General features: G+C 40.5%; 1 protein-coding gene across 1 annotated transcript in view; it reads left to right on the plus strand.

Annotated features, from left to right (window-relative positions):
• KLHL14 (kelch like family member 14) overlaps positions 1–12864 on the plus strand; it is a 65236-nt gene that overhangs the window by 15634 nt on the left and 36738 nt on the right. The window contains exon 3 of the mRNA XM_005241403.3: positions 3196–3317. Within this exon, the coding sequence (XP_005241460.2) occupies positions 3196–3317 (122 nt within the window). The remainder of the gene's footprint in view (positions 1–3195; positions 3318–12864) is intronic.

A 12864-nucleotide genomic window follows, 5' to 3' on the forward strand; every position in this document is an offset into this window, starting at 1 on the left:
TGTTCAGCCACCTCCAGGAAAGCTGGGCTCCTGTAGTGGTTACTTGGGAAGGCAAACACCATCCCTCTGAACATCCGCCTGTTTCCTTCTTCCCGCAGCTTTAGATGCTGAACATGGCGCCGTATGGTCTGGGACATCCCTCTGGCCAGTTGGGGTCAGCTGTCCCGGCTGTGTCCCCTCCCAGCTCCTGGTGACCCCCCAGGCTGGTGAGAGGCAGCACAGGCCCTGGCACTGTGCCAGCGCTGCAGGGCAGTAACTGCAACATCCCTGTAAGTAGATGTTGCCAGCACAAATCCAAAACATAGCTCCATACTAGCTACTGTGAAGAAAATTAACTCTACGCCAGCCAAAGCCAGCACACATGCATATCTTTAGTCACTGTATTATCTTTGCTTGGTTCACTGGAAGAGCTCTCAATACAGATGAATTAGAGACTTTGAGTAAAAGAGCTCATCTTTCCGTTTCCCCTGCAAGAGTTCCTTGTGCTTTTGGTAAAGACTGTGCTGGCTACAAAGTTCTCATTAAATTTTCATTAAGGGCTTCTGTTCATGCTACATCTGATTTCAAACATGTAAAAATACAAAATACTTTTTAAACATTCCCATATAGCAGTGCAGTGCCTTCCTAAGAAACAGTAGCTTCTCAGATTGTTTAGCTGAAAAAGTAATGTTAAGGATAGTTGCAGCTGCCAAAGTCTGGAAACTCAGAGTTGTATCTGACATTTCATTCTTCACCTTAACTATTGAGCCTTGGCCATTCATTGGTTTTTCACAGTGTTTTGGAGTTAGAAGGGAGTTTTACAGATGAAAGATGAAAATCAAAATAAACTCCTTCATCAAGTAAACCTTGCAAGGGCATTTTGAATTTTACAATACACAGGGAGTTGATTGTGATATAACATACAACACAAGAGGGTTGGAATAAACAATTTATTCTCTATCGTTAGGGATGACCATGCATAACTGACTTATGGCTCTGGTTTGCTCTGCCACTTGTTACGTGTGCAGTCATCCCTAACTCATACCAAAAACAGTTTATCATGCTCCTGTGTTGCATAGTTTTTATCAAATGTTCTCCCATTAAAAACTTTACTGGGGAGATTGAACGTTTCAAGACGCTGGCAATGCTTATGAAAGCTTTCTCCAGAGCTTGGTCTCACTTAGTGGAGTCTGTGCTGACAGTGATCATGAGACAGTTCCTGACAATCCTACACAGATACAGTGTCACGGGCAGGTAGCAGTCATCATTTGATGTTACATGGCAGATTCAGTGCAGAGGTCAAAGCCTGGATTGTCAGAAACACTGAAGGACTGCAGGGGTTCTCACCAAGTCAGGAGCGAAGCAGGGGAGCAGGACAGTGTGGGACAGTGTCACTGCCCCTGCAGCGTAGCTCCTGCCCTTGCAGTGAGGGTTTTCTCTCTTCCACTGCCAATTCAGGACCTTCCCTGAGCCCTAAATCTATTTAAAAACAAACAAGGCCATCTGCCAGATAATTCCCTGGCCATCCTTGTGATAGATGTATCTGCAGTCTGTAGCTGTCTTTTGGATAGCCATTTGAAAGGTTTCATTCCTACGCGTCATGTGGATCAAGGCTTCAGCTGCATGCTCCCTTCCTGAAGGAGGTTTCTTTTGGGTAGTGTGTGTCTACATCACAATCTAGTTCATTTTGCCCAGTCTTCTCAAAAGAGGATGCAATCCTGATACAAATTGGTGGGTCCCCAACGCTCATTCTAGGTTGCAGTTGGAGCTGAGCCACTGGCATGCCTCAGCAGCAAAGCACCTGCTGCCAGAGTGCACTGCTGAGGCTGGAGCTCCTGGGTGGTGGTCTGAGCCCAGTGTCTGCAGTTGTGGTGGTGGCTTTTCATTCATGGCATGCTGTACCTTTCCTAGCCGGGAGTGTTTGCTGCAGAGTGCTACAGTGATGTTGTGCTTGGAAAGATGTTGGGGTTTGGCAGGGGTGCTTTCCACCGAATGCACGGTGGCCCTGCACATTCATTCGTATCGATGCATGTTTTCCGGGCTACCTCACATTCCTACTTGACAGGAACATTTTGAGTGTAGACCTTTATTTCAGTGTTATCACACCCAAGCTTCGTACAACTGATGAAAGTTCAATTATATGTGAAGTGACTATTAAAGCATCAGGGCTCATCTGGGGGTCTGGGCCTCCCCTCCCCTTTTCACTTAAAATTGTGCTAAATCCCTTAATGTTGGGAAGAAATCGTACATTCATCAGGTGGAGCGTTGGAGGCCAGGGTGCAGATAACCGCTTTTACTGCATATGAGACATTGCAGTCCTGTTCTTAAGAACTGCCAGGCAGATTGGGAATCACGGTCACGGTTAATAGCAGCGAATTGCCAGCTCTTGATGGGTGGGTAGTCACTCCTTTCAGTGGTTGCCCCCTGGGGGAGAAGGTAGAAAAACAGAGGGAGGGAATTAGAGTGACTTTGCACAGTTGAGCAGGTTCATGCCGCTGGATCAGTGGCAAGCATTGGCAGGGCTCCACTCTGGGGAGGCTCACAACAACATCACAGTCTCATTTTTACCAATTGGTGTTGCTATAGCCAGTGGTGCACAGGGGGAGAGCAAAGAGAAAGGGGGAAGCCAGGGGGGAGAGTGAAAGCAAGAGTCTGGACTAAATTAAACAAACAAAAGTGCTTGTAAGTAGCATTTAACCCATAACCATTAGCCCAGTGCTGCTAATTGTACTAAACTATATATCTGAAGTTCAGTGTGTGATTAAAGAGTTGGCTCACAAACTCTCTGCATAACCTTAATTTTTTCAAGGTTCTTTGAGTGTAGAATGGCTTATAATAATGATTTTGACTAATACGATTTTTGACATGCAACTTTAATGCTTAACCTTAGTACAACTCCAGAGCATTTCATGTGTATTCAGCTGTAAAGAGTGATGATTTAAAGGGATAATATAAGAAAAAGGTCGTTCTAGAATGAACCTCTAACAAATTGCATAAAGGAAGCTTATTATTCCATGAGTAGAGAGATATGCAGCTTTTCTGATCATTTTTTCTGCTTGGTTCAAAAAATTGTTGAGACATGATTGGGAAAAGAAACAAAAAATGAAATAGAAAACTGCAAGCAGTGAACATTCTTTTGATGGTTATGATTTTGTTGCCACTAAAAATACTCCTCAGTAATGTGGTTGTTCATCTTTCCTCTTGTTTTGGGTGAAGAATTCGTTCCAATAAGAAAATGCTGTTATTGGTTGGAGGATTGCCTCCCGGACCTGACCGGCTACCCAGCAATTTGGTTCAGTATTATGATGATGAAAAGAAGACGTGGAAAATACTGACAAGTAAGTGGTTTATTTTTGTACAGTTGTCTTGATGAATTTAAAAACATGGTTAATCAAATTAGACACTTTATTGATTTGTTTCTCTTCAGAGATTTGTTTATGTATCACAAGGGGCTTCACAATGGAGCAATAAATTGAGATTGCAGAAGATGCTAATTTTATAATAGGTTAGGCCTAAATTAACATTGGCTTAAAATCATTCCAGTAAGTTTTTTAAGTAAACTTGTAAGTCTTTCATACTGCAACATGAATACATGAATATTGACGTACATATGAATAAAATCTGCTGTAGGAAAATAAAAAAGGCACTGTTCGAGACAGTTTTCTCAGAGTCAGATCCCTGGTAAGCCATAGTACTAGAGCACACCTTTGATACTCTTTTGCATTTTCATTTCCTTCTTCCAGCTTTATCTGTTGTCCACAATCATTAAAGAAAGGTTTCCTCTGTACTGCTCTGCATCCATTGCTGACAGAAGCATTGGTGGAATATACCAGCTACAATAAACAGTGCATGGAGGCTCCTATCACAAAATTCTTTCCCACCTTCTTTTAAAGGTTGATTGTGTTTTAGAGTAAGTATTATGCCTCGAGCATCGAGATTTGGAACTTATTGTTATGTTGGTTGCGATTCCGAGTCTGACTTGGTCATGGAATCAAATCATAGCTTCTTGAGTGCAGCAGGCTGTGTGTGCATTAGTCCCCTTGTGGCTAAACTGGCTGCATTGGTCAATAAAACTAAATTTTAACTGTCAAAATTGCCCAAAGCAGTATAGATAAAATAATAAATGAGCAATTTTGATCCATAAATCAAAGCCATACTTCTAGAACTGGACAACTGGTAAAACCTGGTTTTCCTAATAGACCTGCTTTTTTTCCCTAGTGAAATACATTTTACAGAATTTTGTTATTCATCCCTTATCCAAAGTCCTTTAATGGGATACATCCACATTAATATTATATGCACAGGTTGGGATTAAAAAGAATTAAAAAGGCTGCTGTGATGCAGGACTTGAAATGATGCCTTTGCAAATTGCTTTCTCCCATGGAAAATTTAGGAGCTTTTCTCAAAGTGCTGCAATGTAAAGACTGCTTAGGTATAGATACCCTGGACTAATATTTGAGGGTATTGTATAAGAATGGCAATTACAAAAGGCCATATGAACTGTACGTTAGAAAAATCTACAGCATCTGTACTAGGGAACATACACGTTTTTCACAGTTTTCAGAATAATGAGATCTAATGCTCACCTCTGTATGCTACTTCTAAGAAAATTCTGAAGATGGTAAGTCGGTGAAAAATCAAACATGTTACGTAAGGCAGAAGTGTTAAGTTTTTTTTAATTTGTTGCCTCTAATCCAGTGGCTCACCAGGAGGGGCAGGAGAAATGGTTTTCCTGCTTCAAGATCTGAACTCTCCGCTGAGTTAAAGTAAAAGCCTTTACTCTGAATCTCAGTGATCTGTAGATGTGTCAGATTTTTAAGAATGACATTTACTCAGTTTTTAGTTACTTACATTGTGATTCTGTCTTCAAGACTGGAAGAAACTGGACCAAGGGGCACGATACCTAAATGTTACTCTGGTTAGAAGTCCATTGCTAGTATTTGAGTAACACCACCATCTATGGTGGTGTTGAGAGATGTTTCTGAATCATTTTATGTAATATTACCAAAAGATTGTAGCCTTTTTTGTGTTACCCCTAACAAAGAGTAAACAAAAATTCTCTTTCCATTCTGGCTAATGCATGTAACCTTCTGTGCTGTGATTAAAGGATAATGCATCTGTTACAGTCCTAGCTAGTTCATGTTCAAGTACTTGGTGCTCAGAACTGAAAGTCCTGAAGGTCCCAGGATCTTTCTCAGTGTTGGCTGAGAACGGCTGTCAAATATACAGCCCCCTCGTGACATGAGTAATCCTGTTCTTACAAAACCTTCTAAAAAAGGATGCCCTCTTGGCCTGGACTGCTGTTCAAGGAACACAGAGAAGAATGCTTGTCTTTTCAGACTGAAAAAGACTAAATGTTAGCAGCGTGATTTCTTAGAAAATATTATTACTACTCACTAAATAGTAGCAATAATTATTTTTAAAAAAAATTGAAAAAAGAGTTTCAAGTATCCCCTGCTTTATTTTCCAACTCAGTATAGGAGAGAATGGGAAGTGGAGACAAGTTGGAGTAGAACTTTTGTCCTGTCCTTTCCATAAAACGTTGAAGGACTCCACAGCACAGGAGTGCAGGGACTTGAAGAACTGTGACTGAGCAGTTTTAGGGAAGACAACAAACTAATCACCTTATAACATGATGATAGTTGAGGGTATTGTATAAGAATGGCAATTACAAAAGGCCATATGAACTGTATGTTAGAAAAATCTACAGCATCTGTACTAGGGAACATACTATGCTTCATGTTTTTCAGAATAATGAGATCTTCCAGTGCAGTCCTAGTGTTGTATCAACACAGTATGACATTTGTGGTGTGGGGAATATCTTTATTTTTCACGTAGTTTTTGCAATTCAGGAAGAAGTAAATTTATTTCCTTTCTTTACCCTTTTACCTTTGTCCCAGTCCAAAGTTTTGGAAAATAATTGGTCTGTTTATTCTTATCAGAGACGTACAGTTAGCAGTGAAGGAGGAAGATTTTTTTTTTCTGTTTCTTTTTCACTTGTTTAGGCAGTGCTGTCAGTCCTGAGGTTGCAGTTCACCCCCAACTCGTCAGTGCAAACGAGGAGTTTGCTCCCTAGTGAACAGGAGCAGAGCAAAAGCCATGTCCTGCTCATAAGATTCTGTGATGGGAAGAATCTTAGTCCTTGAAGCCTGGTTATTTTAGGCTGCTCTATCTTATTATCACCTTAGGTGTATTTGGTTTCCTCTTGTACTAGCAAAAGTTTACAAAGTCTTTTCTTTAACTTTCTGTCCTCCAGTAGGCTCCCCTACGCACCGACAAAAAGTCAGGTTTTGCCCTTAGAGGCTTACTGATCCAATGTAAAATGTGCACAGAAATTCCCCTTTCCTTCTTCCAAACCCACCTACATTACTGGTTTTCTGCTGTCTGTTCCAGTGGCGTTTGGAGGGTAGGGAAGGTGGGAAAGAAGCTTGCAAACACTTAGCCCTGGGTGCAGTGGCAGGGTCACTGAGGATGAGATAGATGAGAGAAGTCTGAATTTCCTTTCGTCACCCTCTGCTGAGAGAAACCCCAGAAGTTACTCAGCAGGGCCTGCAAACCCATTTGAGAGGGAGCTGCTTGCCTGTTGCCTTTTTCCTTCTCGGCGCGGAAAGGCTGTTGCAAACCGTTCAGTTGCTTAGGGGTCTGTGTCCTGCCTTGTGTGATGCATAAGGAACAGGAGAAGATCAACCATCAGAAACTACTGACTCTGCGTAAGCCATGGCGCTGCAGTTGGAGCTATGAAGACAGTTGCAGGTGGAACAGCACAAGCTATCGAGTATGACAACTCAGCAGAGTAGCAATCTCATTTTGTTCCCACGACAAGAGTAGATCTATTGGCAGGAGATACTGCCCACCTCTCTCTGCCTGGCTAGCCAAAGCACCAAATGCATCAGTACTAATGGGAGTAATTCTAAAGGTATCAGGAAAACAACTTGCCTTGTTCATAGACCCAGAAGAGGAGGGGAAGCATGCACCCATTTCCAATTTTTTAATGTCATCATCTATAGGCAAGAATGCTATGGCTCGAGGGATCAGTAGATTTTTCACAGTCTAGTATTACTGTGTATTTTTCCTGTCTGGTATTTCTTAGAGAGTTCTTTTTTTTTCTTTTTCTTTTTTTCTTTTTTTTTTTTTTTTTATGTTGGCAACAAAGGATAGAGTCAGAATAAAGAAAAAAAAAAAGGAGAAAGTAAGTGGCATTTTGCAAACATTTTCTGCCACCTAATTTTACTTAATGTGGGTACAGTCCTAATCTGAGATCCATAACATGCACATTGCTGTTTAATTTGAAACACTCCTTATTGCACAGTCATGCCTGAGCAAAGTAGAGGCTTTTAGAGACTGTATGGCAAAGTACAGTGAACGTATCTTCACTGTGTGGTTTCTTTTCAGGCTTGCCTACACATGCACAAACACCAGTTCTTTTTTTAACTGGATAATACCTATGTCACATAGCAGGAACAGGCTACTACTGCCCAGTGGCACAAACTGAATGGCTGATGGGTGTTTGACAGTCCTTGGTAACAGCAAAAGTTCTGTTCTATTAATGGGGTTTCATTATTCTATAATATTTCGCAGTCTTCATAACTGTGTACTGAATGTGGGGCAGTGGGGGGGTTCTCTGTGTCACCACCTCATGCCTCACTGCTCAGAACCAGCCACTGCTGCTTGGGTTTTAATTACCAGCTTCGGTCCTGCCAGGAGTCCTCGTTTAATCTTAGAACTCCTTTAGCTGTTTGTTTAACTGCAATGTTTAAGATTAATTAAACTTTAAGGAAGTGAAACAATGTTTTGTTTGTTAGAATTATTGTGTAATAATTGCAAGTTTCAAAATCCAGAGCCTATAAAGATTTTTTGTGTTCAGAATTGCACAGCTCTCCCAAAAACCCTACTGCTAAGGCAATGATGTATTACTTTCACTTTCATTATATGTTTTTAATCAGAGCGTGACTTCACACTAGACAAAGCGATGCTTTATGCATGGTCTCCCTTGTTTTTTGCTAAAATCTTTTGACATGATTAATTTTACTTTAATGCTTTTGTCTTGTTGTAATGGTAAGGATGATGGGTATAAACCAGGGCAAAAAATACATGCTCTTCTGTCATAATGCCTCAAAGCATTTAAAAAATATATTAAATGAAAGAAAAAAATATCACAACAGACTGATCCAACTGGAATTAAATTTCTTGCTACGTGAACAGAGAATGCAAGAAATAAATAAAAATGATGCAGTCATTGTTTTAGTTTTATTTTTTCCATAGCAATGTATCCATCTGTCTGATTAGAAGCGATGAGTAGGAGAGAAACTGTGTCTTACAGATTTCTAGGTATACAGCAAATCGTTCTTTCAACCTAAAATTCCTTTTTCTTTACAGCACAAAAGGGTAAAATATTGGAAACGTTACTGAACTTTTACATGGCACTTCCCATCCATGTGAAGCTGCAGCTGCAGCAGGTCTTTCTTTCATATCAGTACTTTGTTTTTCAATAAGATGCTAATTGTAACCTTCCTTTACCTCCCTAGTTAACCGTATCATCTGGGTAAACCAGTGAGCACCAAAATAGTGGCAAACACATGTATGGGCAATAATGCATTTATACCTAGGGATTGCACTACATTTGGGTTTTAAGCCAAGGCCAATGTCATTGTCCAATGAGAAGTATGACATGGATGATATATTTGGATAGGAAGGACAGGGAAATGTCCAGAAGGTCACTAGACTGGAGAATTTAGTCAGTATGACCAGCACCTCATTTCTGGTTACCTCTTTTCCTAGTTATTCCTTAGTCTTATTTTTGTTATCTTGACCCTCCTGCCCTTTGCTGGGTGTATTTAAGTCTGTTGTGTTTGTTCAATGTCTAAGGACAAACAATGAATCAAGCACTTCGATTTCCTTCTCCATCCGTCTCCTTCATGCCAGCAGCAATCACACAATATCAAGGAGTTGTCATTTATTTGTCTTCCTCTGACTCACTGATCATAACAAGCAGCCAGTAACCTTTTCATCCTCAGTGCTCTGTTAAAGGCAGTCTGCCTTCTCCTTCCTTCCCGAGGTTGGCTGTGCTTTCATTTTTCCATGAGGCAGTCTCCACTGCAAGTAGTCTGGTCTGAATGCAACATATTTTCATTTCTGTCATTTTGACTTTTTAAATTTTCCTTGAATATGTTCTGTGGCAGTACAGCCTCCTGTACAGCAGTCCTCCATCTTCGGTAAGAACATTTTGAATGTCAGCCAGCACTTGGGCATACTGGTGGTTCTAGAAACCATTTCATCATCATTATTTATGCATTTTATCCACAGAGAGCTCAAGTAAAAGGAAGGTACAATGGTTTGCTTCGTGTCACAAGTCAGCATCAGAGAACCTGGGTCAGTCCACTCGCTAGCCCACATCGTTTCTGCTGGTGTAGGTTGTATTTCTTTTTTCTCTGTTTTCTTTAGCCATTCTTTGGTGCTCCATTGTATCAGACTTCCCTACACAGCATGATACTTGGGCAAATTAATGACAAATCTCCTGTTCCTCTGTTTTTCTGAGATGGCTTTGGAGTCACTAAGAGCTTCCTGTGTTGGAGTGCTTTATCCAGTTTTCTCTTTTCCAAGCTGGTCACTTACAAGACAAACAGTATGATTTACATGCTTACATCAGAGGTTCTTGGGAGAAGTTTCTGAAGGCTTGAGTGTCATCTTAAGTACCTCTAGATGGCTAGCACATATTGTGCCTTTGGAAATATTACATCTTCTAAGTAAATACATTCATCCACTGTAGAGCTTTTACTTTTTAGAAGAATGATAGTGTGTTAGGAACAAAGGTTTCCTCCTTCAGTTTACCCCCAGTCAATTGGTAACTGAATAGAAGTGATTTGAGACAGATGGACAGCTTCTCTTGACATATGCCAGTTATAATTTCTTCCCCCCCTTATTTTGGCACTTGTGAGAATAGTGCACACTTATGTTAATCAAAACTGTGTCTTGATGAACACTTCTTGGCAGCCCTGATAGATTTCATCTCTCTTACTCCATTTGTCCAGCAGTCAGGGATGCTGCAGCTTCTGCTTCAGTGCTGTGTTGAGGATGTTTTCAGCACTGCATTGAAAACCTGAGCAAGCATTAGCATATTGCTAAGGCAGAAGTCTTTATATTACCTACTAGACAGATTTAATAAATGTGGTATATGTATGTAGAAGTTCAAGTACATGTACATGCATGCATGTGATTATATGTATTCTTCTTCTTAAACAAACACACTGATTGCACTAAAAGCTAATTTTAAATATAAATTCCATCTGTATTTTCCATCCTTACATTTAGGCCCTTTTAAAAGTGTCAAAACTAGGAAAATATGGTCACAGAAGAAGACAGATTCATACACAGAAAAGCTGACTGGTACGACTATCCAACTTTAAGATTTAGGAGATTAATTCAAGGTGGTCAGACACACTGCCAATAAGCCACATGTTTTACACATACAGGGAAGTGAGAATATAGAAGTGAGAAACAGAAATATAGTGAAGAGTATTTTTTTTATGTGTGACATACTAGAGGTTAGCCTCAACTCACATTCTGAGGATGATGCATGGGAATTCAACCATGCAAGTGCCATTAATGGTGCATACCTCCATATCTAAGAGCAAGACAGAGCTCTCAGAATGAGTTAAAAACGTAGCATGTTCTCACAATGAACGCTCTATTTGTGCGTTAAATATCATTTTCTTCTGCACTCCCATTTGAGGTAACTTTCAAGAAATGCCAGCCCTCTTTCTGTGCATTTTTTTTTTTGATTACAGTGTTGTTAGCTTCTGATTTTACACGGGTGTTACTTGACTCTGTGCATCTTATGTGATAACCTCTGTACTCTTTGCCTTATTTGCGAGTGTGGTGTCTTGCAGATTCTGGATAGCTTTCTCTTCCTGTATTCCTAGTCACTTTATATCTTGCTGTGCTGTGTCTTTGAAATATTCTTATCTCTGCATTCAGTCTGTTTGTGCTGAAGCCCTCAACAGTCTTTCGTCTTCTCTTGGCTACTTTGTGCCCTTTGTGAACATGCACCTCTCTGGAAACCAGGATGTTAATTTTCTTCTGCATATACAAAGATGCCTGAATCTTCTCACCCTTACGCTCAGAAACTTCACTGGCAAACAGTTACTTTCAGGTAGTCCAGAAATGTTACGCCAATGTCCTGTTCCCTGGCTATGCTTAGACAGGAGTGTTTAGGGTTGAGAACCTGAGAGGGGCAATGGAACAGGACAGAACCGCATTCCAAGACATCCTTAGACAGTACAGAGCTGAGCCATGAGTGGCTGCAAGTAAGAAGGCAGCAGGTGTAAGACAGATGAGTTATCAGATGATCTGTGGCATTTCCACAGCAGATGCTGATGTCAGGCTTCTGCAGAGACATCTTACAGAGAAAGCTTCTGGTTTGTGGAGATATAACTCCCTGCTATATCCTTGCAATTACATCAGAACCTTTGACTCAAAATCTTCCTCCTGGATCACAGAACATATCTTCTTCTTCCTCATCTTTCAACTTGAGTTATGTATCTTTACAGATGGCTTGAGGATGACTTCCATTTTGCAGCAACTTGTACTGCTTTGTTCCAAGGAAAAATGAAAACAAATTCCTTTAAATGTTTTTACAAAACCAGAGTTGTATCAGAATGTCCCTTCTCATTTCAACATCTCTTTGGTTTGGGGAAGAGGCAGGAACTGAGGTTTGAGTCCCTGCTTTGCTTAAGTCAGAGTACAGTCTTTTAATTTATGAACCTCTCATGTATGTCGCAATGGGTATTTCACAGCTTCGTCAAAGAAAGTTTTGTCCAGCTTTGCAAGGCTAACTGCAAACCAGAAACTGCATAGGTACAAATTTTAAGTTGCTATGACTTCACCAGCAAACCCAGGTGAGCAACACTTGGGCCTAATGCAGCCGTAGAGGATCTGCAACATTTTGAGTCATCTCAGCCTATGGGCGTCATGTGTCTGCTACAAATACACATATCCTGGTCCAGTTGGAACTGGGAGCTGTGTTGTTCTCTCTTCTGTCCAAACCAAGTGTCCCACCTGCCTAGGTATAGATTTCAGTATTTTCACATATTAGAATATTCACATAATAGAAATTCACATAATTTCTAGTGAAAGGGAATACTGCCAAAATTGTTCTCACCAGATCTGTTTGTGTAGGTCCCTTAATACTGTTTGGCCACTGTCTCTAAAAAGTCTGCCATCTGGAGTAACTTTCACACACTGTTACGTGGTGGTGTGTGAATGTAGGGCTTCCTGCAAATGTGGCTGTCTGCTTCTTAGATGATTTCAGGTAAAATTTATGTGTTTATTCTTATCTAGTTGCTCTAGGATTTATGTAGCATTAATGGGAGCTAGGCATGTATGGAGATGAAAATGAACTCTGGTGTGTTTTTAGTTGCTTACTTTAGAAAGCATTCCCTTTTTTCAGTATCTAATGTGACATGTTATTTATGTACAAATGGGTTGCAAACAGGATGGCAAAGCACTGCTAGCTGGGCAAAATGCAATCATAAAAAAATCTCATATAAATCCACAGACTTTTCTGAGAAGCTGATACGTGGTTTATGAATTTTCTTCTCTCAAATGTTCTTAAACAAAAGGCAGTTTCCTTCCAAGAAGTGTTTTGTACACAATTATTTGCAATACAGATTTCAGAAGCCTGCCTTAGATTTCTCGGTTTTGTAAGTGCTATTAATGGCAAGAGATGCACATTTTGCATCCTCAGCTTGTTGTATGTCCTTACTGCGTTGTAGTGGCTCATTGTTTGTAGGAAGTCTTTCTCTTGTCAATTTTCCTCTATTTTCTCACAGCTTGATTAAGGTCCTTTCTCCCTTCCCTTCCTCATCCCTTCCCCCTTCCCTACTGGCT

Source organism: Falco peregrinus, chromosome 3 (genome assembly GCF_023634155.1).
Source record: "Falco peregrinus isolate bFalPer1 chromosome 3, bFalPer1.pri, whole genome shotgun sequence".
Lineage (NCBI taxonomy): Eukaryota > Metazoa > Chordata > Aves > Falconiformes > Falconidae > Falco > Falco peregrinus.